Source organism: Camelus dromedarius, chromosome 9 (genome assembly GCF_036321535.1).
Source record: "Camelus dromedarius isolate mCamDro1 chromosome 9, mCamDro1.pat, whole genome shotgun sequence".
In the NCBI taxonomy this organism is placed as follows: Eukaryota; Metazoa; Chordata; class Mammalia; order Artiodactyla; family Camelidae; genus Camelus; species Camelus dromedarius.
In genome coordinates, this window is record NC_087444.1 from 44423272 (window position 1) to 44451025 (window position 27754).

Here is a 27754-nt window from a genome sequence, read left to right on the forward strand (position 1 = left end):
TCGTTACCTGTGCTCTCTCGTAGGGAGACTGCTACAGAAGAATTCGTTATATATCGGTTGAATTAGATTAGATTGTAGTGAAAGGGGTTTGAAGTTAAGCTGACTTCTTGGTAGTATTTATTTATTTATTATTTAAAAAAAAAATTTGACCACGACAGTTTTTTAATTACTCATATAATTGTACATACGGTTTTTCAGAAAAACAAGATTTCTAGATTAAAAGGTTTACACCCAATGTCTGTAGTTCGTTTCCCTAAAGAAATGAAATGTAAAAATTACTACTTCAAAGATACATGCTAAGTTCAATTTTTAGTAATGAGAATTGCCACATTTATTCTGGCTGAGAAAACTATTGTATAGACTAAACTTCATCGAATTTTAATAGACTTTGAGTTGTGTTTTAATAGCAGGCCAGTTAACTGATGGGATTTATTAAAAATAAAAATATTGATAAAAGTCATTAACTTTATTAGCATTTAACACTTGTAAGATTTTTTTCTCTGGTATTTTCCCAGAAGTATTATTTTATGGAGTTCCAGGAATTGTTGGCAGTATTTATGGATAGTGAAGTTTTGGCTCCTGAAAGACCTGAATATTCCTGGAGAAGGAATATTCTGAATATTACCCAGAATACTCAGGAGTATGATCACTTGTTCATGAACATTTTCTGTCCTTATCTTTGGCCTCTCATAACGTAGAAAGATGGCCAAATTAATTAGCCAGAGGGCCACTGGTGGCATTGAAGGCAACAAGTGTTGAAGTGCCAGAGAATGAGGACCCTGCAGAAGATGTGCACATTGAAGAAAGAGATGGGTAAAGCAGTCTCTGGTTTATCTTGTCCTTTTTTAAGTTCACAGAAATTTTTTATAATTAGGTGTGGCCATCTACTTTGTTTTATTTTGGGAATGAGGGAATATCAAGATTATATTATTTTTGAAGAGTACACTTTTATAAGTGTTCACTAGTTTTGAGTGTGTAACTGTGTTTTCAGGGAACCAACCCATTGAAGGAAATAGAGTTTCTCTGTCAAACTCCAAAGCCATTGTCTTTAAATTTCTTTTTTTTAAATGTGCTTCTCCCTTGTTTTCATTTTTACTAACCAACTGTGATTCTTGATTTTGTCCTTATGCATGAAAGATGGAGAATAGCACAACTAAACTCTTTGGGGAGAAGCTGAATTCTAACACTTATGAGAAAAAGACCGGTGAAAAAGAGAGTAAGAGTGTCTTAGAATCCCATAAATTTGTCTCTTCCCAAAAGTGGTTGATAAATGTTGGGAAGATTCTTATTTCTCTAGAGTTCCTGTTTCAGATTCAAACCCTTGTTTACATGTATCCTAAAGGCTTTGTCCCTTGCGTTTCAGGGATCTTTATTAAAGTTAAATGAAAGTAAGTTCTTTTCCCAAAAACTCAACAGGCTTTGTAAAGTAAATAAATGATTTTACACTCTTAATTTTGAGTTGTAAGAATAAATCTTAAGCATCTCTGAATTTTTATTTAGATGGAAGCATGTAAGACTCTAGGTTTTAATTTTGGCCTATTAGGAGAGTTCTTTCAGTATTAATATTTTTTAATAAATTTCATTTTTAAAAATGTGTAACGAGAGTGAAGAGATGCATTTAATGGCATACTGGTGGCACTGCCATATCCTAATATTTATTTCCCAGGTTTAAATAATATGCAGTTTGATAAGTTCACTGCTTTGGAAGATTTTTTCCTCCATTTTATAAGATTAAGGGAGCTAGAAATGTTTGACCCAGAAAAACACAAATTAGGAGGAACGTGGGAGTTGCCTTCAGACAACTAAAGCATTGTCACGTTGAAAAAGGGATTTGGCTCTTTTGTGTAGTCCCAGTGGATTGAACCTGTGTGTGGAATTTATAGGGAGATAAATTTCAGTTCAGTTTAAGGAATAACTGTTCTACCAGTCAGATCTGTTTAGAGAGTCAGCTGCCTGGGAGGGAGTGCAGTGGTCCATCTTGAAGTTTTAAAGTATGGATTGGATGAAAATCTCCTGGATATGGATGGTGGGTTCCGTTACCAGATGGAGAATTGTATTAGGTGGGTTATAAGGACTTGTCGCATTCTGAATTATTTACCAGGAAATAAGGATGAGGGCAAGAAGCTAGAGAGCCAAAACAGGGTGAGAAAGGAGAACTACAGCCAAGAAAGGGGACGTTGGGAGTCCAGTATGTCTCTCCATTCTATTAGAGTTCTATGTAGTTGACATTTTCTCTGCCAGAGATATTTAAGAAAATGTTGGCTCTTGTTCCATTATGGTTCCTTCTGCAGAACTTGAGGAATTTTTGGCATGGTTACAGAGAAACAGAACAGTTCTGTTTCTGTAATAGGCCTCTGGCTGGAGACATCGAGTAATGCTAAATCAGAAGTGTCCTGGTTGTGGGCTTTGGGTGGGAGCAACAGCTTCTTCAGTTGATTTGGTTTTCTTTCTGGTAAATTTAAAAATCCTCTCTTAACTGTTGTTACATTGAACTAAACTTCAGCAACACTAGGATTTAGGCTGAGACTGTTCTCTTGTTCTGCATGTTTGGATTTATTTTCTCAGCATCAATTTTCATCTTTACTAGAGAAAAATGTTTCATGAATACCCTTGTTAGCACTGGAAACAGATATAGAAAGAAAGCTGAAATTGACAAGTCCTTTTTAAACAGGAGCCCTGGTTTCTGGGGTGGGTTTTGGTAAAGTGGGTAAGAGTATGAATTTTTGCTGTCAAGCCTGGATTTAATTCTCGGTTCCACTATTCACCACCTTTAATACCTTAGACAAGTGACAACTTCTCTGGGCTTCTACTTCTTCATCTATAAAGAGATAGAATTTAGTGTCAACAGAGTGTAAATGAGATACTGTTCATTAAAAGTATTTAGTACATGGTAGGAGCTCAGTAAATGGTGGCTGCTTTGTTTTTGTGTTAGCAGCAGAGACTCCTATTTTTTGTTACTAGGGGTCATCCTGGATTGGACATTGAGCTGATGTGCTGGTAGTGCAGAATATGTGCTTTCTTGTTAGGGTGTAACTCTGAATAATACATAGCATGTCTGAGTAGAGTTAATTCCACAGTTCTTCAAAGCAAAGAAAAGCAGAAAGATTTAGTTTAAAAGGAATAATAATCACTCCTCTGTCTTTATTTCCTTCTCCCCTCCCTTCTGAAGGGAGGTTCAGGTAGAAGTGTACAGATTTGGGATTTGGGAATCTTCTGCATCAAGGTGTATGTAAAGTGTCTGAGGTCAGTGTGGGAATGAGAAAAGAGAATTGAGGATGGAATCATAAGTGGCACACTTGTGGAGTTTACAGGGAGGAAGACCAGGAATAGATGAAGGAGTCGGTTTAGTAGAGTGCAGAGTACATACATGGGACCTGAAGTGGGGAGATCTGGCTTCTTCTAGTCCCACTTTCTCCATTTTGTGGTTTGTGTGCCTCTAGGCATATCACTTCACTGCTGAACAGAGCAGACTCATCTCTGAGGCTCCTTGAATACCAGAGTTTCTCTTTTCTGAATCTACTTGGAAATAGGAACTGGTGAATTGGGGTAGTGTAATGTCCCTGAAACAGCAATTTCAAGAAGGAACAGTGTCAAATGTTCCAGATATAAAGGAGGATGAGAACTGGGGGAAAGGTAGGGTGCCCAGGAGGCCAATTTTTCTAAATGAGAGGGACAGAGAAAAATCTGGAATGTAAGATTTTTCTGTGGAATGGCATGTCATGAGAATTATTCCAGGTCCTCTCACTGACTTTGTAGATAAAATCGATGTTAATAAAACTACCTGATACATTAGGAAAACGAAATCCTGTGCTTTCCTCAATGACCCATGAATTAAAACTACTAGAGGATTTCTTCAATTCAAGGTTGAAGGGAGTTTTGAGTAGTCTGTTGCTGGGGGAGACAGAGCTGAATCTTCTTCTTTCTTTTTAGAATTTTAATTACAATTCTCACTTGAAAAGTTTTGTCTGTTTTTTGTAGATTGATCCATTATGGATGGAGGGGATGATGGTAACCTTGTCATCAAAAAGAGGTTTGTGTCTGAGGCAGAGCTAGATGAACGGCGCAAAAGGAGGCAAGAAGAATGGGAGAAAGTTAGGAAACCTGAAGATCCCGAAGGTATATAGGCTTATAGTTTGGCCTTCAACATAGTGATCTGTAATACTCACTACCTTGCAAAGTGGGTATTAATGTCTTCACTTCATAGTAGAAGAACTGAGGCTTGTGGGGGTGAAGGGACCTATGTGAGGCTTCCATAGCTGGGAACAGAACCAGGATCCTCCCTCCTTGCCCTTCCACTCTACCACACTATGTTGCAGGAGATTCTGCTAGTCTGTTCCATCTCTACAGGTGGATCCAGGATCTGAATAGCTGAGAATGCTGCTGCTACCATGCTGGGTTTGGGCAGATCCCTCATCCAGTTAACTGTCTCAGGCCATGGGCCCTATTGACATTGATGGTTGGTGTTGAGAACTGCTGGCCTCTCTCTGAGGTCTAAAAGGGAGCTGTGGACTTTGTACTATTTTCGTGTTATCTTTGCCCTCAGATCATGCAGAGACTTGACTTTATCTTTAAAATCCTTTGTGATTCCAAAATAATATGAAAGGATTCTAAAGTATGTATTTTTCCCCCACTCCCTTTCTCTCTCCCCACTTTTCTCTCTCCCTTTTTCTTTCAGAATGCCCAGAGGAGGTTTATGACCCTCGGTCTCTGTATGAAAGGCTACAGGAACAGAAAGACAGGAAGCAGCAGGAGTATGAGGAACAGTTCAAATTCAGTAAGCGTCAGAAAACAGCGTCCAAGGGACTCTTCAGGGCCTTTCTGGTGCACTTTTGGCTTGTACAACACTTTTTATAACCAGCCATGAAGTTGTCTTGATTATCTAGTCTCTAGATGCTCATTTTGGGAAAAGAGACAACTTTCTACCATCTAGACCATGTTGGACGTTTTTGTTTAAAACTCAAGATATCCATTTTAATTCTATGCTGATGTCTAGTAATAAGGGAGATGCCTTGATTTTATGCCACGTTATCTATCCAGAAGCCATGGTGTTTACAAATTCTTTCTTCTAATCCCCTGAAGGATCTGCTGTTTATTAAAAAAAAAAAAAAAGAAAGAAAAGGCAAAATCTTATTTGACTATATTTTCTCTTTAGCCTGCTAAGTGTTTCTTGTTAATTATTTCCTCAGAAAACATGGTAAGAGGCTTAGATGAAGATGAGACCAACTTCCTTGATGAGGTTTCTCGGCAGCAGGAACTAATAGAAAAGCAGCGAAGAGAAGAAGAACTGAAAGAACTGAAGGAATACAGAATATCCTTTGTACTTTGAGAGGAATCAAACAAGTGTCAGTTTTCTCAACATCTCGGAGTTTTGGTTTTTTCATAAGTAGAATGAAGGTCTTCGACTCGGTGATCTCTAAGTTCCCTTTCAACACTAATATTCCTGTGACTCTGAATAACTGGCAATGATATATAGAGTTATGTTGCATGCTAGAGTCTGTTCAATCAAAAGTCCAGATCCTTTAGGATTAACTAAAGGCCTAAATCCTAATTGTACCGGTATTCTTGCCTTGTGGGATTAGACTCTGAAACAGGTGGGCGATGCAATAAACCTCAATCAGGGAGAAATTGGCTTTTAAGTTTTAAAGGGAAATGTTTGGCAACTCTCCTGTATCCTTAGTAAAACCATCTTTTACAGATACAACCTGGTCTGTCCCCTTAGAGGGGTAGAGAAAGCATCCAGGATGACTTTGCTTTGATTCATTATTGCCTTTTTGGCATCCACTTGAGTGTCTTTTTTTTTTTTTAAAGGAGGTACTGGAGATAGAACCCAGTGCCTCGTGCATGCTAAGCATGCACTTTACCACTGAGCTATAACCTCTCCCCTCCACTTGAATGTCTTACTAGGCATCCCAGGTATAACTTGGATGAATAAAAATTCTCAGTTCCATGCTTCACAATTCCCACTCTCATCACATTGCCCTGCCCTGCCAATCTCTTTTTTTCTGGTCTTCCCAATCTCAGTAATGGTACTCCTATATCCCCCGGTGCCTGGGCCAAAAACTACCTCCAAAATGTAATCCAAATCTTAAAATTCTTGCTATCTCTAATGCCACTGCAGTAGTCATAGATGCTTCTCTGGACTACTATGACCATCTAATTGTCTCTGCTCTGCTCTCCTCCCCCACGATCCATACTCTAGACATTAGTCAAGGGGAACTTTTGAAAACATGCATGGGATCATATCATTTTCCTGTTTGAAATACTTGTAGCTTCCTGTTGCATTTAACTTAAGTCTACATTCTTGACCAGGCCCTACAAGACTGCATGATTTAGGCCGACCTACCTCCCTGTTACATCTTGAACTACTCTTCCTTGTGTTTAATGTACTCCAGCCTTCTGGCCTTCTTTAAGTTCCTCTCATACTAAGCTTTGTGATTCCATCTCATGGCCTTTGTATTTGCTGTTTCCTCAGTCTGGAATGCTCTGCCCTCAGATTTTACAAGGCTGGCTTTTCATGATATTTGGGTCTCAGCCCCCTTCCTCATAGAGACCTTCCCTAAGCACCCCATCTAAAATTTCACTCACCTCCATCACTGAGTGTAATGTCATTTTTTAAATAGTCTGTAACACTACCTGAAAATCTTAATTTATTTGCTTAGTGGTTTGTTTGCCTCTTTACTGCTGGAATATGAAGTAAGCTCCATGAGAACAAGGAATTGGTCACCATTGATTTCCTCAATGCTTGGTATATAATAGGTTCTCAGTATATATGTGAATAAATTAATGAATGACTCATGGTAGAGGTTAAAAAGGCCACCTTAGCTTTTTCCTCCTATGAGAAAGCTTATTTGAGTATTTCAGGCTTATGTGTTGAATAACCTCACTAGTGTGACTGAGCAGGCTTTACCTCTAAGATTGATAATACGACTGCATGCGTGTGCTTGTTGGTATCTTTTGTAGAGAGTGCTCAGTAGGTTCCATGAAAGGATTATATGGGAGAAAATGTGGACAGATTCTCAGAGATTTGATTTAAATTAAGGTGACTGATGGTGATTGAAGTAAGGTGGCAGTGTAGTGCCACAAAACCTGCTCTGGTAGCAAAAGACCTGGCTTCCAGTCCCAGTTCTAACATTAAGATAGTGATAGAAAGTCACACCTCAGTCCCAGCTGTAGAATTGAGGTTGATTCTTTGAAGCTTCTCTCCCCTACTCTCTTCCATGGTGACCCCAGGGTAATACTGTTCATTGTTATTTGCAGAGATGGGCATATATATGTATTGCATTGTTTCAGGTAGCAGGACAGTGATAGTGACACTGGTGCAGACACAACCCTAAATGGGCAGAAACTGGACTCACATTAGGAAAAAAAAAACAGACTTTTTCCTCTAAGGAAAAATACATTAATTACACTCACTTGAATTATGTCTTGACTTTATGTGCTTAATTTGGCAGACAAGCAAATAAGACAGAGAGCAATCTCCCAAAGCGGCATTCTAGAGAGTATTGTTGCTGTGGTACGAGTGTGAGAGGCCTGTCGGTTTTCAGTTCAAAGGGAAGAATGAATGGGGCAGTAGTGAGGCAAAAGAAACGTTTCTGTCTTGATAACATTACAGCACAACATTGAAGCCAGGGGTACTGGCTTTTATTGGAAACTTGGAAAGTTCTGACTGTCTAGAAGATCTGAAGCAATGTATACTGATGCATAATGCACTAATCCCGAGCATGCATACAGCCAGAGACATGCTGAGATAGGAATTGAAGGATTAGACATTTGTTTATTGAAGCTCTAAATCAGGATCTGGTTCTTGTTATAATATGATGCATTTTATAATGTGATACTTGTGAATACAAATAAGCTGTGATTTGTGCCAGTGTAAACAACAGAACTCTTGTTTGCGTTAGGCTGAAGCAGTATTTAGTAGTATTAAGTGTTTTTTAAAAACTATGTGATTTTTTAAAATGCCTCATCTCATGCACTCCTTGAGATTTTTGAGATGTGTTTCTGTATTTAAAGCTTTTTAGGGTGAGAGGGACTTAAGGGGAAAAATTGCTTATGCTTTGGATGTGGATCAAAAATAATAGTATATCACCTCTCCTGCCCCCACAAAAAGAAAAGGTTGAGGGCTTTTCTTCACTTCAGAAGAATAAAAAGTTAAGTGCTGGTTTTTGTCTTTGTCTTGACATTATAAATGTGTGGTTTTGTGGTTTCTTATATCAGTTTTTTCCATTTTTGTTTTCTTTTCAGTGTTTAATAATGAGAATTTTCTTTGAGAGTTTATCCTTTAATGATGGAGTTGCAAGTAAAAATCTCAGCATGCTCTTGGTTTTTGGTATTCCGTACTAGAAAGATGAAATTTGTTTCTTTAATTTTTATTCTAAAAAAAAAAAATGAATGTTTAGGATTAACATATTATCAGTTTCCATGATGACCTTAAAAACATTCAGTTGATGAAACTTGGAATAATACTGAGCATTATGCATAATCCCCGTTGACTATTGAAAATGTTCAAAATAACTGATGCCCATAAGAATCAAGTTAGTACCTGAAGAGTGATCAGAATTAGAATTTCCTAATTTCTGGTAAACCCAGTTTCTCCATTGTTCAAAGATACATAAATAAACGGCCTAGACCACACACCCCCACCCCGACCCCTTTGGGCTCATAGGTACTTCTTAGCTGTCTTGGGCACTAGATGTCACTATTGTTCCAGTAAGGCACTACTGCATCTTAAGTAAGGAATTGCACCATGTTCCAGTTCCTATTGACTAATAGGTTGTGAGAAATGATAAAAGGGAAGGAGGGGTGGGGGTTGATGGAGAGAACAAAAGAAAGTGACAAAACTTGAGAGCCAGAGATTGACTGCATCTTAAGTAAGGAATTGCACCATGTTCCAGTTCCTATTGACTAATAGGTTGTGAGAAATGATAAAAGGGAAGGAGGGGTGGGGGTTGATGGAGAGAACAAAAGAAAGTGACAAAACTTGAGAGCCAGAGATTGACATCAAGCATGGAAAAAGTGTGTTACAAGTGAACTGGTTATATTATGCTTTTAAAACAACTTTTTGGTCCTTGTATTGTACAATATATTCACAGGAGTTTCTCATTAAAATCACCTTGAGATAGTGTTTAAAACAGGTTTCTGGGCTTCTGGAGGTCCTCATTCAGTAGGTTTGGAACAGGGGAGGGACTACTTTTTTAATGAGCCTTAAAATGATTCTGATTTCCTGTACCAGCAGAGTAGGAGTTAGTCGTGCTAACACTGAATGCCATTGATAGTCATAGGACATTCTGCAGAATTTGATTTTACCCCTAGAGAAGGAAAAAAGCAAAAATTTTTTATGTTTTCAGGGAAGCCACATTTTTTTCTGTTGCATTCTTCAAGACCTTTGTCTTCCCCAGCAAGGATGATATTGGCCATGTCTTTGGTAATAGGTTTTCTGGTCATGCTCAGATTTTCATTGAAAATCAGAGAGAACGGTTTGCTTCTCTGTATTATTTTTGAGCTTGATTTGCCATCTTCCTCCTGTTCAACTTCATTTCTTTTGAAATCAGCTGTATTTGACTGGAAGAGTAAAGAGGGGAGGGCATTTTTTTAATGAGTAGGCTGAACATTACATGGCAGAGCTGAAGTGCTAGTGGGTTCTATCTGCCTTCCGTCTCTGCATTTACCATTGTCCTGCTTGCTTCTTTTTGCTTAGTTTGACCCTTAACCTGTAACTCACAGTAATCTCAACAAGGTTGGAATTTCTCCAGAAAACAAGAAAGAAGTGGAGAAGAAAGTGACTGTGAAGCCCATAGAAACCAAGAACAAGTTCTCCCAGGCAAAGCTGTTGGCAGGAGCTGTGAAGCATAAGAGGTCAGCCCACATTCACACCACTTAAATCTCCCTCTGTGTGCTCTGAAATGCCAGAGTAATGGTATCAGAGCAAAAGGTTACCCAAGCGTAAGTCCTGGTGAAGTTCCATTGATAGCCTAAGCTCTCTCTCTCCTCTACCAGATTTGGTGTCTTCTATAGCCTCTGACCTTTGTCTCTCTGATTGTTCATTCGTATAATAGCTACTCTTCATTGGATGCCTGCCATGTTCCAGGCGTTGTTAAGTGCTTTTCATGCATCTCTTACTCTTCTCAACAAGTCTATGAAGTACAAATTATTATAATCAGAGGAAGAGGCTGAGAATCTCAGAGGTTGAAAACCTTTGTCCAAGGTCACAAGGTAATAGGGGAGATGGAGTTCAGTATTTGAGCATCTGTGTTTCCAGGCAAACAAGGTGGTACGTTCTATGAAAGGATTTGTATAGGGTGTAATGAGAGTAGGGAGGAGGAGACACATAACTTCCTGGAGCAGATATGTGCTCTCATTTTGGGGAAGTCAGGGAAGGCATTAGAAGGGAGAGGTTGATTAGTTAGGACAGGTTGGCTAGGGCTTTGACAGGCATCCCAGGCAGGGGGAAGAGCTGCTGCAAAGACTCTGTGGCCTGTAAGAATATGGCAACTGTGACTGGGTTCCACACCTGGCTTGGTGTTCTGCTTGATAGATGTGGGGTGGCAGCCCTGCCTAGAGATCTTGATAAATTGTTATGCTTGCTCCTCCGTTTCTAAATCTTGAAATGGCACCAAAATGATTAAATCTGGTCATTTCAATTTGGCCAACCCAGGGGCAAAATGATGTTAAGCTTAAGTGCAGTCTATTAGGAAAATCAATATGGTATAGGGCAACCAGCCACATGTTTTGAAGGGAGTGCATTGATGCAGTTTTGTGGCTTGGCATACTATCCTTCTGCTGATCTTCCTAGGAACATTGTTGACATGTAAAAATGTCATCATGGTATAGCAGCAAAGGGGAGGAGTATCAGTGGCCTGAAAAGGGCCAGTTATCCAAGCCATGAATTATTCCTTTCAAGTTTTTATAAAAGTGTTCTTGCCTGGCTCAGTGTCTTTCAGGATTTGGACTGGGTTAGTTTTACTGGACTATACCAAGAAAGGTCTCTCTAGATGGGCAATTAGCTACTGCTCAGCGGTGTCTTGCTGCTAGCAAAATGGGTGTTATAAGTATCTCTCTTAATCCTTAGATCACCTTTATTAGACATCCTTTATTGTTGTGTTGTGCAGCAAGGTAATAAATTCGTCTTCTGAGGCAGGACTTCCTAATCCACTCAGCCTTGAGTTTATTAGAATCACTTGGGGGTTTGTTAATTCTATGGCTTGCCTCACATGAATTCTGGCTCAGTAAGTTTAGAAGGAGATCCGGGAGTCTATTTTTTAGAGTTCCATGGATGATTCTGATGCTTGGTGAACGTCTGATGCCTGGTGTGTGTGTGTGTTGTGAAGCATAATAATAAAACAAGCACCTGTGAACCCATCACCCAACTTAAGACTTAGAGCGTTGTCAACAATATTGAGTCTGCCTCTTGCTCCTCCCCATCGTCCCCCTGCCTTGCCATCCTCACACTACTTTTCCAAATCAAATTCTTTTGCCTTTCTTTACTTTAATAGTTTTGGGGTTTTTTGGTTGCCTATATAAGTATTATATTATAGCTTGCTTGTTTTTAAACTTTATAAAAACAATTTCATTATATATATGATCTTCTGTGACTGATTTTTCCCTTAAATTATTTCTATGATTGAAACAATATTGTGTGTGTATGTGCATATACAGCTGTAATTCATTCTGAAAGTGAGTTCTGCTGTATAACAGTGCATTATTTGAGATACCAAAATTGTTCATCTCCTGTGAATGAATGTTTGGATCATGGCAAGTGGTGCTGATACGTCAAGGACATGCTATGTTACGTATGTGCATATGTTTCTCTAGAGCTGTGCGTCCAGTATGATAGCCCCTGGCCACCTGTGGCTATCTAAATTTAAATGAATTAAAACTAAGTGAAATTTAAAATCCAATTCCCTAGCCACACTAGTCAAATTTTAAGTGTTGAATGCTAGTTGCTGCCCTACTGGATAGCACAGATACAGTGATACAGTGATTTATAAAACAGCATCTCCTTATAATCTTAACTTGCATTTCCCTGTTAACAAATGTAGTTGACATATTTCATATGTTGATTTGCCGTTCATGTGTCCTATTGTGTGAAAAAGGTTTGTTCATTCATATTGCCATTTTTCTACAAGGTTATTTGTATTTTTCTTACTGATCTATAGGTTTTGTTTTTTTTTTTAAACATAGTCCTCATATTATTTTCCCCCAATTTATAGCTTATCTTTTTACTTTTATTAATTTTAATATTTAATTTTAAGGTGGTCAATTTTTAAAATTGAGATATAATTGACATGTAACATATATTAGTTTCAAGTGTGCAAAATGACTTGAGATATATATATATATAAAATGAAATGATTGATCACCACAGTAAGTCTAGTTAACATTCATCACCACACATGATGACATATTTTTTTCCTTGTGATGAGAACTTCTAAGATCTACTCTTTTGGCAACTTTCAAATATACAATATGGTATTATTAACTATAGTCACCATGTTGTATGTTACATTCCCACAACATTTATTTTATAATTGGAAGTTTGTACCTTTTGAAGGTGGTCAATTTTAATGTGGTCAGATATATCAATATTTGCTTGTTATATTAGATCCTTTTATATTCAAGAAATTCCTTCTACCCCAAGGTTGTAATACAGTTTTTCTTGTAAAGGTTTTAGAATTTTGTCTTTCACATGTTAGTCTTTAATCTATCTGGAATTGATTTTTGTGAAGGTAGGGATCACAATTCAATTCTTTTCTTCAAATGAAAAGCCAATTTTCTAGCAACATTTACTGACTACTTCTGCCTTACCTCAAAGACCTTCAGTGTCACCTCTGTCTTAAAACAAGTTTCCATACATACATGAGTTTGTCTGGGGATTCTGTTTTTCTGTTCCTAGGATCTGTTGGACCAGTATCACACTGTAATTATTGTAGCTTTATAACAGATCTTGATATCTGGTACGACAAGTACCCTTACCTTTTTCTCAGGGATGTCCTATCTATTCTTGGCCACTTCATTCTTCCATATAAATTTTAGATTTAGTTTAAGTTCTTTAACAATCCCTATTGGGATTTTTATTGGAATGTTACTAAATTGCTTGATAAATTTATGGAAAGAACAGATCTTTATGGATTTGACTCTTTCTCTATCCATGGCATATATCTACATTTATTTGTTTCCTTTAATGACATTTAGTAAATTCTTAATAGTTTTTTTTTTTTTTTCAAAAAGGTTGTACATGTCTTTTGTTAGATTTAGTCCTGGGTATTATTTTTGTTGTTGTTGCTGATATATAAAAGTGCAGTTGATTTTGGAATATTTATATCCAGTCACCCAACTCTTATTAACTTTAATAATAACTCTTCTTATTAACTTTAATAATTTATCAGTGGGTTCTTTTGTAATTTCTATGTAGAGAGTCACCATCTGTGAATAATGACAGTTTTATTCTCTTCCTTACACCTTTTAATTCCTTTTTCTTATTGCGCTGGCTGGGACCGCCAGTAAAATGTTAGAAAGAAACAATTACTGTGCATATCTTTGTTTTATCTCTAGTGTTAAATAGAATTTTTATAACTTTTCACCACTAAGAATAGTGTTTGTTGTTTTTTTCTTTTCAGATATCCTTTAGCAGGTTAAGGAAGTTCTATTCCTAGTTTGGTAAGAGATTCTTTTGTAGCCTTGAGTTGTTAAATTTTGTCAGTTTTTTTGTGCTTTTAAATTGATAAAATAAACTTTTATTTTTAACTCTGTTACAGTAAAAAAAAAAAAAGAAAGTTTTTTTTTTTCTAATGTTGCATTCCTGTGATAAACCCAGCTTGTAGTGATGTATTTTCTTTTTTTTTTAATTGCTGGATTTGTTTTGCTAGTATTTTGTATAGATTGTTGCATCTACAATCATGAGTGAGACTGGCATATATTTTTTCCCTCATTTTATCTGATTTTGATATGAGGATTAAACCTAGATTCATTTAGGGAGTATTCCTTCTTTTTCTGTTCTCTGGAGGAGTTTCTATAAGCTGGTAGTGTTCTTTTGTGAAAGTTTGGTAGAACTCTATGAAATCACTTTGGGCCCTCTTTTTTTTAAATTTGTGATTATAGGACTTTTTATATTTTTCCATGTCTTTTTTGAGTCATTTTTTTTTCTTACTAATACAGTATTTTTTTGTGTCCGTCTGTAAAACCCTGAGCCAACCACTTTCCCCAGGCTGCCTGGTGAAGTACACGAAAAGGAACATACAGTTCAGACAAGACATAGGAGAAAGAACTATAGGAGGTGGAGATCGCTCCTTCACGAGGCGAAGAGGATGAGAAAGGCCACCATCCATCAAAAGAGCCTCATGGTCTCCAAGAGGTCAAAGCCCAGAACAGCACAGGAAAAGAGCTGTTGCTTCAGAGAAGGGTTCCTGGCATAACCAATGATGAGAATCCCAAACACACCTCCAGGTCCAGTCCCAGAGGCAGCCACCCCTGCTATGGCAGCCCCAGCTCCAATGAACTTGGCTGCTCTGTCAGTGTCCTGTGAGAAGGCACTGGCTTAGAAGCTGCAGCTAGGAATAAGTGAGGTGATTGGGACATGGGGCTGCCAAGCTGCTGTGGCTCTCATCTGTCAGTGTCTCCGTCTGGTCGTTTCAGCATCACTTTAGACAGTGATCAGTCAGCTCAGTAGTGGAGAGGTTCTCCTGATCAAGGAGTGGGTGGAGACAAACTTGGCAAAAGGGTACATTTTCAGGGAATGAGGGGCTGTGGCAGGAGATCTGCTCCCAGAGCTGCAGAGAAGACAGGGCTGAGTCAGTTTTATCATATTTTCTGGGAATTTGTCCATTTTGGTTTTTTCTCAAATACATGAGCTAAATTGTTAGTATTCCTTATTTTTCTGATTGCTGTTATATCTGTAATTGTCCCCTTTATGTCCCAAATACTGATGAATTGTGCTTTTGTTCTTATCTTGACTGTTTTCATGAGAGGGTAGTGTCTGTTTTATTAGTCTTTTCAAAGATCTTTTGGATTTACTTTTCCCTGTTTTTTTCTATTTCATTAATTTTTGCTCTTTAATATCTCCTACCTCCTTTCCTTAGAATATTCTTTACTTTCTTCAATATTATACTTTTATTATTTTTGTTATAAGTAACTGTCAGATACCAAGCTAATTAATTTTCAGCCCTTCTTTTTAGTTGTAGGCATCTAAAGCTACAGTTTTTCTTCAGCTTTCATTGTATACAATTTTATATTTCCAACTAAGTTATTTTTTTTTCTAATTGAAATACAGTCAATTACAATGTGTCAATCTCTGGTATACAGCACAATGTCCCAGTCATGCATATACATACATATATTCCCAACTAAATTTTTAAATATCTATTCTGATTTCTTCCTTGATTCATGAATTATAAGCATTTTTACAAACTTCCAAACATATTTAGTTAACTTAAACATTTTCATTTGTTCTAAGATGAACTTTTTTCTGCCACATGTTAATACCTTACAGTCAGTGGTGTCTTAGAGTCTGTGAAATATAATATATTAGTTTTCGTTATTGATTTCTACCCTAATTGCGTTGTGGTTTGTATATACTGGTTCTTTTGAAATTGCTTTAGACTTGCTTTATGACCTATTCCTGAGGTTAATTTTTGAGAATGCTCCAAGTGAGCTTCAGGAGACTCTGTTTTGTAATTGTTTGTTTTGGGTTCTGTGTAGGTACAACAGAACGAACTTGTTAATTATATGGTTCAAATCTTGGGTCTTTACAGATTTGTCTACTTGTTCTGTTAGTACTTGAGGGGAGAATTTTGAAATCTCCCACTGTAGTAATGATTTCTTGATTTTCTTCAGAGTTCTGTTGAACATAGTATACTTTTAAGCTCTTTAATTAGAAGCATACATGTTCAAAACTGTTATTTCTTCATAGTGAATTAAACTGTGTTTCATTGTAAACTAACCTCCTTTATCCCGTGTAACACTTTTGATCTTAAAGTCTATCTTCTTAATATTAATATAGGTACCCTAGCCTTCTTTGGGTTAGTATTTGCTGCGGTAATTCTTTCTCCATTCCTTTGCTTCCAATCTTTCTGGGTCTTAAGTTGTTTATTTTGCTTTTGTTAAGTTTTCAGGTGTGTCTCATAAATAGCTGATTTAAAATTTAGTCTGTTAATCTCTTTATAGATTGAATTTATTAGAATTTTTTAATGTAGTTTCTACTATCATAATGTTATTTGGCTTTGTATTTAAAAGTATTTTTCCTTGTATCTTTTTTATAAAAATTGATTATGGTTTTAAAATCTTTTGTTCTTTTTTTTTTCCATTCTACTAGTTTGGATTTATGTATTCTTCTTCTGTTCTTTTGGTGGCTAACCTTGCACTTTATCAGGAATACTTAGCAAAGCCTAGAGTAAATTACTATCTTACCTCCCTACAAAATTATCCATGGACTCTAGAACTTTTAGCTATAGTCACCTTCTTCCTACTTCACATGCTACTAATGTTCAGTACTTCAGTATGGTCATATTTGACACTGCGAAGTAGATGTTTTTTTGTATAGACAATATTTGTTTAGATTTGTATTTGCCAGATTCTTTGCTCACCGTCCCTTCCATCTGGGGTCATTTCCTTCCTCTTTGAAGTACATGCTTTTTTTTTTTTTTTGACTACCCTAACTTGTTTATTGGCTAAGAATTTTACAAACCTTACTTACATTAGTAGTGATGGTTGAGCTGGGGAGCATTATACCTTCTCCAAGCCGCATGGTTCTTTTTTGCTGTTGTTGTTTGTTTGTTTGTTTGTTTTTGGTCGGGGAAGTAATTAGGCTTACTTATTTATTTATTTATTTTTAGAAGAGGTACTGGGGATTGAACCGAGGACCGTGTGTATGCTAAGCATGCCCTCTATCACTTGAGCTATACCCTCTCCCAGAAGTATGTGTTTTTAGTGACGGTCTTCTGGGTGACTTTCAGAATCTTTAGCATGTCACTGAAGGTATTTTCTTCAATCTCTAATAACTACTAAATGTTTGTCATTTATAAACATGTCCAGATATTCTTGAAATCCATCTGTGGTTCTAACCAAGATGAATGATGACAAGAAAGAATCTGATGTTTAGGTGATGCTTGAAGAGATAATGCTTCACCTCCTTGAAATGGTCAACGGTTTAAATTATCTTTATAACAACAGTGTAACTGGAAGGAGATTAAGAACCTGAAATGAAAACTTTTCATTTCAGATCATCCCAACTCCTTGAGGCTGCCTAAGCCCCATATTAAGTGGTTATTGGAACTTCTGATTCCCAAAGCTTTGATCCCCAAGATTGGACATAGCTCAGATCACCATGTTTTTTTGTTTACAGCTCAGAGAGTGGCAACAGTGTGAAAAGACTGAAATCGGACCCTGACCCAGATGACAAGAATCAAGGTGGGTGGCAGCTTTCATTTCATTCTTTACTTACAATACACATGAAATGTAGTAAAAGGCTGAAATGCATTTTATCTGTGGAGGCATGTGCGTATCTCTACGCAAACCTACCTAAACTTAACCTACCAAACCATTTTAGACCATGCAGGACTTATACCTAGCAGGGTGTCAGCTGCCCTGCAAAATAGTATGTTAGAAACCAATGGAACTGATAAATGACAATTGTGCTTTCCCAGGAGTGCTTACAAAGCCAAAGTTCTGGTCATATCACCTCTGCTCACAAAGGGGTTTCTCTGTCTCCCTTAAATGTCAAGTTTCTTGATTTCACCTGGCTGGCTACCAGTGAGATAGAATGCCTGGCTCCTGCTGTTAGCTGGATTGGATTGAGCTTAGAAGCTCAATGCAGTTTCCAGGAGTACACTTTCTTTGGTAGTTACTTTTATACGATCAAATCTGGTACTGTATTAAGTGGCACAAAGTTATAAGTGAGGGTGAGTGTTACTGGGGATTGAATCAGGGATGAGAAATTCGAGTGTTTTCAGTTCTTCCATTCCTAACTCCCATTGGGATTGAGGCTGTTAAGTTAAACTTAGAGGGTCATCTGTAAAACAGGGCTTACATTTATTTCTCTTTCAAAAAAAGGATATTTTAAAACATATCTACTGAACTCCAGGAATGGTGGGCAGTTGCTGATACCTTTTTGCTCTAGAATTTACTTTAAAAAAAGACAGTGAAGAGCTTTCTTTCTACCTCTATGTCCTCTTCTATCCCATTCTCCTTCCCAGAGAGAAACAGTTTTATATATTTCTTACATATATGTCTAGAGCTAGTCAGTGTATGTACAAGCAGTTACAAATATATTATTTTTTGGAAAGTGTTTTATTATAGAAAGCTTAAGACATATTCAAGTGTTGAGATAATAGTATAATGAACCCCATAATGTAGCTTCAACAACTTTTAATACATCCAATCTTGTTTCATTTATGTTGCCTGTATTTTGAAGCAAATTCTAGACATCGGATTGTTTCTTCCATAGTTACTCTGTATTTATCCCTAAAAAATGTTTTTTTAACATAATTGTAATACCATTATCACACCTAGAATAATTAGAATAATTCCTAAATACTATCAAATACAAAATTAGTATTCATTTTTCCTCAGTTTTCTCATAAATTTTTTTCCTGACAATTAAAAATCAGGATCCAAGCAAAGATTAGACATTTTATTTGGCTTATATGGCTTAAAAAAATTGGTGATAATTTACATATCATAAAATTCACCCTTTTAAGGGATTCAGCTCAGTGGTTTTTAATATGTTCAGAAGAATGTGTATTTATCACCACTATCTAATTCCAGAATTTTTCATCACCCCAAAAAGAAGCCCCATGCCCATTAGCAGTTATTCTTCGTTCTTCCCCTTTCTGCAGCCACTGGCAACCACAGTCTGCTTTCTGACTCTATGGATTTGCCTTTTCTGAACATTTTATATAAAGGAAATCATGTAATATATGGCCTTTTGTGTCTGGCTTTGTTTCACTTAACACAGTGTTTTCAAAGTTCATTCATGTTGTGGCATGCATCAGTACTTTTTACCGCTGAGTAATATTCTGTCATATGATTTGCCACATTTTTGTTTACTCATCAGCTCACGAACATTTAGGTTGTTTCCACTTTTGAGCTATTATGAACCATGCTGCTATGAACATTCACGTTCAAGTTTTTGTGTGAGCAACTGTTTTCAGTTCCTTTGGGTTTAGTATATACCTAGGAATGGAATTGCTGAGTCATATAATAAATCTGTGTTTAACTTTTTAAGGAACTTGTTTTGTACAGCAGCTGCACCGTTATTACATTTTACCAGCAGTAAATGAAGGTTCACATCCTTATCAATACTTGTTGTCTTTCCCATAATGTACATCATTCTGGGTGTGAAGTGATGCTTCATTATGGTTCTGGTTGGGGTTTCTCTAATGACTAATGATGTTGGCATCACGTACTTATTGGCCATTTGTTTATCTTTTTTGGAGAAATATTCAAATCCTGAGCCTTTTTAAAAATTGGATTATTTGACTGTTTATTATTGCATTATAAGAGTTCTTTGTATGTTCTGGATACTGGACACTTGTCAGGTGATTTACAAGTATTGTATCTCTGGGTTGTATTTTCACTTTCTTGATGATGTTCACTGGAGCACAAAAGTTTTCAGTTTTGATAACACCCATTTTTTTTGTTTGTTTGATTGCTTGAGCTTTAGGTGTCATATTGCCTAATTAATGGTCAAGAAGATTTACACTTACATTTTTTTCTAAGAGTTTTATAGTTTTAGCTCTTACTTTTTGGTCTTTGACCCATTTTGAACTAATTTTTTTGACTCAAATTTGTTGAAAAGACTGTTCTTTTCCCCACTGAATTGTTATGACACTTTTGTTGAAAATCAGTTGAACAGCATGTGTGGGTTTATTTCTGGATTCTCTTTTCTCTTGCATTGATCTATATGTCTATCCTTATGCCATTACCACACAGTTTTGATCACTATAGCTTTATAGTAAGTTTTGAAACTGGAAAGGGTCAGTCTTCCAAGTTTGTTCTTTTTCAAGATCTTTTTGACTATTTGAGGTCCTTTGCATTTCAGTATGAATTTGGGGATCAACTTGTCACTTTCTACAAAAAAGGCAGCTGGGATTTTGGTAGGAATTGTCTGAATCTATAGATCATTTTGGGAATATTGCCATCTTACGGCATCTTAACAGTAAGCTAGTAAGTCTTTTAAGTCTCATTTAACCTATGAGTTCTTCCTCCTTTTTAAATTTAGTTTTTGTTTCCTTTGATGGTTTTTGTTTGTTTGTTTGTTTTTGTGAAGAAACTGGGTCTTTGTCCTGTGGAGTTTCCCACACTCTGGATTTTGCTGAATGCATCCTCATGGTGTTCCTTTCTACCCTATGTTTCCTATAAAATGGTAGTTAGATCTTGAGCTTGGTCCATTCATGTTGATTTTTTGGTAAGATTACTTCCTATGTTGTTTTGCACTTTGTATCATCATTATCATGATTTTAATTAACATGCTCTTCTGTTCATTGCTTAGTTACTTTGGGAATCATAGTATATCTGCACATAAAGAATTTCATTCCTTTTTAAGGCTGTGTAGTAATCCATTGTATGGTTGTACTATAGTATATTTATTTCACTTTTATTTATGAACATTTAGATTGTTTCCATTCTTTCGCTATTATGATGTTTCATTAAATAACCCTTACATGCATCATTTTTCACATTCAAAACATATTACGTTAAATACTTCGAAGTAGAATTATTGAGTCAGATATGCATGTGTAATTTAAATATTGCCAAATTGCCCTGCTAAGGAGTTATCCCAGTTTACATTCCCATCAGCAATGTATGAGTTCCATTTCACTGGTATCTTTTTAATATATAAGGAACTTGCTGAACTGTAGCTGCTTAAATAGAATAAGTATATCCTGTGTGCATACACACACATAAAACTTCATGGAAATCTAAAATATATTTCAGCTAGTTAACTAGTAACCCTGTATCTGGTGCTTATTCCCTGCTAGGAACTGTCTGCCTCAGTCAGTGGAAAGGAAGACTTGTGTGGTTTCTTTAAACTTTCTGTCAGATGCTTGTGTTTAAGAGCCATCTTTTCTGTCATTCTAAATCTCTTCTGTCTACCCTTTCATTCATATGGGAGAAACTGGGCAAGAAATAACCCTCTTTTGCCAGGAGCTAAGGGCCCACGAGAAGACTATCCTGGAAGCTTCTTTTAGAGTCTTGTCCTCGGCAGTAGAAGCCTTTGTCCCTTTAGTCCCCCAGAAGATAGCTCTGTGGTCCTCATGGAGATTCAGGCTTCCCCCACTGGAGGCTCTGGCTTCAGCTCTGAGCAGAGCCACTGAATGCACAAGTTGGTCCTATCTAGTCTCAAGTCACTCATCTGTCTGAATCTTGAGAACATTCTCCATTAGTAATTTTCGGTGTTAATTTGGTGTGACAGTGTGGTCCTGCAAATGCAGAAGTTGGTAGGAAACTTCACCAAATGGGCAAGATCAGAGGACACCATTTTGTTCTCTTTGGACAGTTAACTGCTTTTGGAATGAAATTTGTCGGAGTTGTAGTCTCTTTTCTTTCTTGAAACATCCTAGATAATTGGGAGATTTGGTCTTTTTGCTTAAACTCTGCTGATTCCACCATGGTCCAGATTCCTGTGGCTACATTTCTGTGGCTGGCTGCCATGCTTCCCTTAGGCCTGCCCTAGTCCTCCATAGGTGCTCTGACCTTGATCCTTCTTTTCTGTCTAAGATAGACCCTGAAATTCAGTTCACCCTTGAAATAATTAATAAGGTGACACATCTCACTGAACAGCTTCTCAAAAACTACTTTTCTGAGTAACTGATTCATACCCTTATGATATCAAGGTGTTTTTTTTTTAAACAATCAAATTTTTCTAACAGAATACTGAAAGTATCACTGTATATGTCAATGTAATAATACAACAAATGTTCAGGTAATGAATGGCATACAATGTGATGTTACGTCCTAAATTTTCAGATTCTCATCCCCCGCACCTCCCCCCCCCAATTCAGCCATTTGCAGTGAAACTCTATAACAGCACTTCCCTGCATTATTATGTGTTGTGAATGCTGGCCTGCTCTGTGCCCAGGGGATGGGATGGTGAGGAAGGAGTCCTTGCCCTCAAGACTTAGAGTCTGAGGAGAAGATACACAATAGGACTGTCATTCTTCTACAGCCTTCCTGAATGTAAGACAGGGATGCCCTTGGGGTTGCAGAGATAGAGGGGGCTATTCCTTCCTACTTTAAGTGGCTTAGGATGCTCTTTGAATTTTTGCATTTGGCTTTCTTAAATCTTGTCTGAATAGGTAGTTAAATGCACATAATAAAAAATTTCAAAAGGGACAAAAGAGTGTGGAGTAAAAAGTTAAATCTCCCCTGGTCCTCAGCCACCTACATTTAAGTCATTTGTTTCTTTTTCTGTGAAGTGTTTGTGTCTTTTGTCTACTTTTCTATTCAGTTGTTGGTTGGTTGTAAGTTTTGGAAGAACTTTTTATATGGTAAAGAAGTCAGCTTTTGTGATACTCTTAATATTTGCATCTGCTTTCTTGTGGCCTTGTTACCACCTCCTCTACATTCAGTATCAGCTCTCATGTCATTTTCTACATCTCCATGTTTTAGTATTATCTTTAGCAGCTTCCTTTCCGCTTTAATAGTAGTTCCTGTAAGATAAGCAAATGAACTACGTGTACTGGCTGTTTGAGATCTCTTTCTGCTTCTCAGTGGTATTTTTTATGTACTCCTGATTTCATCTACTTGGAACCACATATTCTTTTCACAGTTACATGAGGTGTTAGGGGTCTGTTAAGGCAAAACCTGCTAAGGTAATATATTTGTCAGCCTGAGACAATGCTTTTGAACTCCAGCCCTTACTCTACAGTGAGCTCTGGGATCATTTTAGTACATTAGCTTTTAACTCAGATTTAGTTTACCGTTTTCTACTATTCTAAGTGGCCTTAACCTTAGCTAGGGCTTTGGACCTCCCTCATCAGTAAGATGGGGCATTCCTACACACCAGGCTGCTGTAGTGATTCAGGGAGGCTGGAAACAGGAAGGAAGAAGAGGTGGAGGAGAGTCCTTAACTTTTCCTCTAACCTTCAGTTCAAGTCCTGTGTTTTCTTGATTGAGGCTTTCTGTCCCAGAGGGCTACCATAAATATGGGTTTCCTGGGATGAAAAGAGCCCCAACTACTTGGTGACATTCTGCATGGTATGAAAATGTTCTCTGCTGTGGCTTTGGTTTTCTCAGTTATAAACAAGGAACAACTCTTAAGATGAGGATGATAGTAGTGTTGACCGTATCGGCTTGTTTTGAGACTTCCAACATAAAGCCCTCAATGCATGGAAAGCACGCCATCAACTTTGGAAGAGGGTGATGAAGTAACAGGCCTTCCTCCTTTTTTGCAGGAGCCCCATCCTGCGTGTCTCTTGGAAGCACATCCCTGAGCGGTCCCTCCATCCACTGCCCCTCTGCCGCCGTCTGCATCGGCATCCTCCCAGGCTTGGGCGCCTACTCTGGGAGCAGCGACTCTGAGTCCAGCTCAGACAGCGAGGGTACCATCAATGCCACTGGCAAGATTGTCTCCTCCATCTTCCGAACCAACACCTTCCTCGAGGCCCCCTAGCTCCTCTGTCCTTACTGCCAGGAGCTCCACCCCAAGAGTAGACCGGACAGTTTATTCTGCCTCCAGGCACTACTGCCCTCAGAAAACTCCTTTTCCTGCTCCCTGTGCACACCATGATGTTTTTAACCTCATCTAAAAATGTGCCAGAATCTACTTGTGGCCCAAATTGTTTGGTTTCTCTTTCCAGCCTTTACAGAGGCCCAGACCTGTCCCATGGCCTCTGTCCTCACTGATGAAGTAGGGTGAGCAGAAATTCCCCTGAAAATGCTGTGGGAAGATAGGCACCAGCTGGCTTGGAAAGGGTTTGGTTTCGGTTGCTTGCTTTTTTGTTTTTTCTTTCCCAACATCACAAAGAAGCAAGGGCAGTTATTGGACAGATATTATTTAAACTTTCTATTCTAGATGAACGCGCCGTTTGGTTATACTGCGTTGTAGAGCATGTGGTGGGAGAGATGGACCCAGGGGATGGAATGGTGCGTTGCCCTGGAACTAACTGATTCTTGATGTTGTGCTAAGTAAAGATTCTAAACTACATCCTCAGGGAGTGTCACTTAACACTCATCATTCATTGTGAAGTTTTTCCTTACCCTTGGCTGTTCCTTCTCCTTCCTCCATCCAATCCCTTTTAAGACTAACCTTAGAGAAACAAACATAGGCCTTATTGTTTCATCATAGCCGAAAATCAGAAGTGCCGGTAGGTATGTGGATGAGATAACTTATTTCTAGCAACTACTGGATTCTAAAAGTCCACGGGACCCACCTGCGTATTCCATCTGTAATCTGTTGAGGCCCCACTCTGTTGGATACATTTATAGTTGTGGCTTTAACTATGGAAGTTATTTCTAGCCTAAAGGTGCTGCCATCATCCTTTCCTCTTCTTTGATCTGTTTCCCCTCCTGCTCTTCCCTTCCCACACAGAGCAGCCCAGAGGCTGTGAGCAGCCAAGAGCTAGAGGTGCTGCTCCACCTCTGTCTCATAAAGGGAGGGGGGCTCTTCCTTTGAGCAGGAGGGAAAGACAGAGGGGCGGGGAGACAAGGTATGGAGGCCTCGTGGACAGAGATAAGCTATGGGCTTAAAAATAAATTCTGTAGGCTTCCCTGTTTCAGAAGAATGAGCCTGCATGCTGCTTTCTTCCCCTGGGTTCCTACATCAATTGTTCCTACTTCCTTGGGTGTGAGACATAGAGAGACACACACAGAATGTGTTGACACCGTGATGCTGGCAGGCAGAGAAGCTACTCAGTTTTAACGTGGGCAGAGAGGCCCCTGGATCTCCTCCAACCCACTCCTTTCCCCTCCCAATGCAGTGACACTCTGGTGCCCGCTGGCAGATGGTGACTTCCCTTCACCCGTAACCGATGCCTTGTGAATTCTTTTTCCTTTTCAGAACTACTCTGTGCTAATTGTTCCTGACTGTCAGCACAGGCGCATCAGCTCCATCCTAACAAACGACGTTTAGGTAAAACTGTGTAGGCACCTTCTGCTTCTCGGCTTCGTTGTTCCTGCAATCGTGCTGTTGTTATTACAGCATGTACCCAGAGCAACCTCAGATCATTTCACGAGGCAGACCGAGGAACCACAGTCACCCTCTTTATGTGGTTTGACTTTTAAGAAGCCATTACTATACCTCGTGGCTTCTGTTGATGTTGGAAGAAGTTGACAAAGGATTGCAGGGACTAAAAACCTCCCTTAATTTGAGAGCTGATAAGCCTGTCAGAGAACAAGATCTTGCTTTTCCTGTGCTGAGTCTTGTGCTTCCAGCTCCCTCCGTTACAACTGGACTGTGTCGAGGAGGTTGAGGCTCTTCAGACTGAGATTTCTGCTCTTGGTGTTTCAGGAGAAATTGAGGATCGCCGGTGATTGTTTCATCTTCCATCATACTTGTTGGTGTAGAGCCCTGGGCCTGAGACACACGTATTAGCAAAGCAGGGTCTTGTCTGCCCAGCGGAGGAAGCAGCCTAGTGTAGACTGAAGTTCAGACCCAAAGAAGAATAGAAAAAATAGCGATGGAAGGGGGTAAAATCAGGAATTAAATCATAAAATTCTGCACTCCTGCTTTAATAGATAACTTGGATTTTATAACTAGGTAATAAGGAATAAAAACAAGGCTTGAGGTGGTTTCTTAACATCTGCTTGCATTGGCCTGAGTGGTAGTGTTCTTAACAGCTCTTGATCCGTGTGAGGGACAAAGCTTGTCTCCGAGGACTTCTGTTGCCAGTTCTATCTGTGTTATCCAGCTGTCACACCAGGCCCTGTCTCTCAGCCACCTCCTGCCAGCATCTACCTCTAGCCCTGTCACCCACCTGAGTGAGGAGAAAGGGAGCGTGAAATTCAAAGCATCCATTTTTTAATCTTTAAAAAGCAGGGAAGCCAATGTGACTGGACCCAAGAGCTCGTTGGCAACCTGTGTCTGCCTTCCTTGGTTCCAGACCCAGAAGGAGAGGAAGCTGGCTTCTCAAACCCAGAGTTGGGGGCATTCTAGACTTTTTCAGGAGCATTCTGGACTGAGAGTTGAGCCCCTACCTAGGAGTGGCGTAAGCTAGTCCTTTACATCCTCATTTCTTTCACCCTCCACCTCCAAAGGGTTCTTCCTTCTGGTTACCTCCTAGAGAACTCAACCCGGTTCTGTCTTCCACGGATTCACCACAGTGGTTACGAGCTTGGAGCCAGACATTTACTAGCCGGGTCACTTGAGCAAGATTCTTAACTCCCTGGGCCTCAGTTTCTTCCTCGGTAAATGGGAATAAGGACACCAACTTCTTGGGGTGAAAGATGATCTAGATTAGATCCTTGGTGTGGTATCTGGCACACGGTTCTCCATAAATGGGAGCCATCCTCAGTACTATTATCCTCAGCCTTCCCCGTTTCTGGGTAGAGTGTCTAGAGCTTCTGTTAGTAGTGATTTATGGCAGGTTTATTCATCCTACTGTCATTCTGCAGTTGCAGCTAGAACACTGACATCATGATGGGTCAGATCTGGTCGTCAACGCTCCACCAGCTTCTGCTATGTGCTTCCCTCTTAGCTAAATGTTAATTGCTCAGGCACACCCCGTTCCTTGGCTCGGGTGTCCCAGCCATGGGAATATGGCTCAGCTGTCGTCTTAAGCCCCTCCAGAAAAACAAAAAGGCGAGAGAGCTTGGTGGCAGTGCACCATCATTTGGACTTGGATATTTCTTGATTTCCTGGCGTGCCCACTTAGACGTAGCAGTATGGAATGCAAGTTCTGCTTGGTGGGAGGCTAGATCTTGGCAACACTTTCATAGTCACAGGTTGAACACAAGAAGCCAGCCACACATTCATGCCTTAGTGATGCTGGCAAGGGCTGGTATTTTGCTCCCTTACCTGCTGGAGCAACGGTTTAGGGAGAGCGGGAGCATCACAGCATTAACAGGCAGGAGGTGGCCCAGCGTCGGAGCTTCACAGAGTGATGGGCAGCGCAACCCAGAGACGACCTCTGCTCTGAGCTTCAAGCCGCCAGCTGGCCGTTTACCTCACTGATTTATGTGCTTCATTATCCCTTCCATAGATGTGTTCTCTTGGTCAGCATTTATTGAGGGCCTGCAATGGATGGGCCAGGCACTGTTTGGGATATTTGTAGACTGTAGTGTCTTTCATCCTGGAACAAAGTTCTGTGAAGCAGCCCTTCTCTACATTTTATAGCGGAAACCGAAATTCCCAGTGGTTCAATGCCTTGCCCAAAGTCACACAGGTAGGTGTCAGAACCAGAATTTTAATTTGAGCCTTTAACTCTGAGTCTAGTTTCTGTGCTTTCAATGAAACTTTAAAATAAATGCCAATGCCCAGGCCTCAGGGGAGGTGATTCAAGGGTGAAGGAGTCTTATAGTCAGACTCCCAAGTTCACTTTTCATCCTGCTATCCATGTGCAAGAACCAACTAGCAGCACCAAGGCTTGGTTTGTTTGTTTTTATTGAAATATAATTGACATGTAACATTAGTTTCAGGTGTTCAACATAATTATGCAATATTTCAGTTGATCCATCACTATACATATTTACCAAAATATTTTTTGCTTCTGATGAAAGCTTTTGAGATCTACTCTTTTAGCAACTTTCAGATATACAATATTGTTTTATTACTGTAGTCGCCATGCTGTACATTACATCCCCAGGACATACTTATCTTGGTTTT

At 38.8% G+C, this 27754-nt stretch overlaps 1 protein-coding gene and 1 pseudogene across 9 annotated transcripts in view; one reads left to right on the forward strand and one right to left on the reverse strand.

Annotated features, from left to right (window-relative positions):
- The window catches only part of PSME3IP1 (proteasome activator subunit 3 interacting protein 1), a 30875-nt gene extending 6736 nt beyond the window's left edge, over window positions 1-24139 (forward strand). For 7 of the 9 annotated variants that reach the window (XM_031458394.2, XM_031458391.2, XM_031458389.2 and 4 more), the window contains 6 exons: window positions 3979-4116; window positions 4676-4774; window positions 5187-5308; window positions 9722-9855; window positions 17336-17400; window positions 23388-24139. In XM_031458394.2, the coding sequence (XP_031314254.1) occupies window positions 3990-4116; window positions 4676-4774; window positions 5187-5308; window positions 9722-9855; window positions 17336-17400; window positions 23388-23605 (765 nt within the window). In that variant the 5' untranslated portion in view covers window positions 3979-3989 and the 3' untranslated portion in view covers window positions 23606-24139. Of the gene's footprint in view, window positions 1-698; window positions 814-3481; window positions 3634-3978; window positions 4117-4675; window positions 4775-5186; window positions 5309-9721; window positions 9856-17335; window positions 17401-23387 lie in introns of those variants that run through there. The other 2 variants (XM_031458392.2, XM_064489144.1) reach the window with 2 other exon arrangements.
- Window positions 14288-14898, reverse strand: LOC116154864 (ATP synthase F(0) complex subunit C2, mitochondrial-like; annotated as a pseudogene).
- Window positions 24140-27754: the final 3615 nt, after the last annotated feature.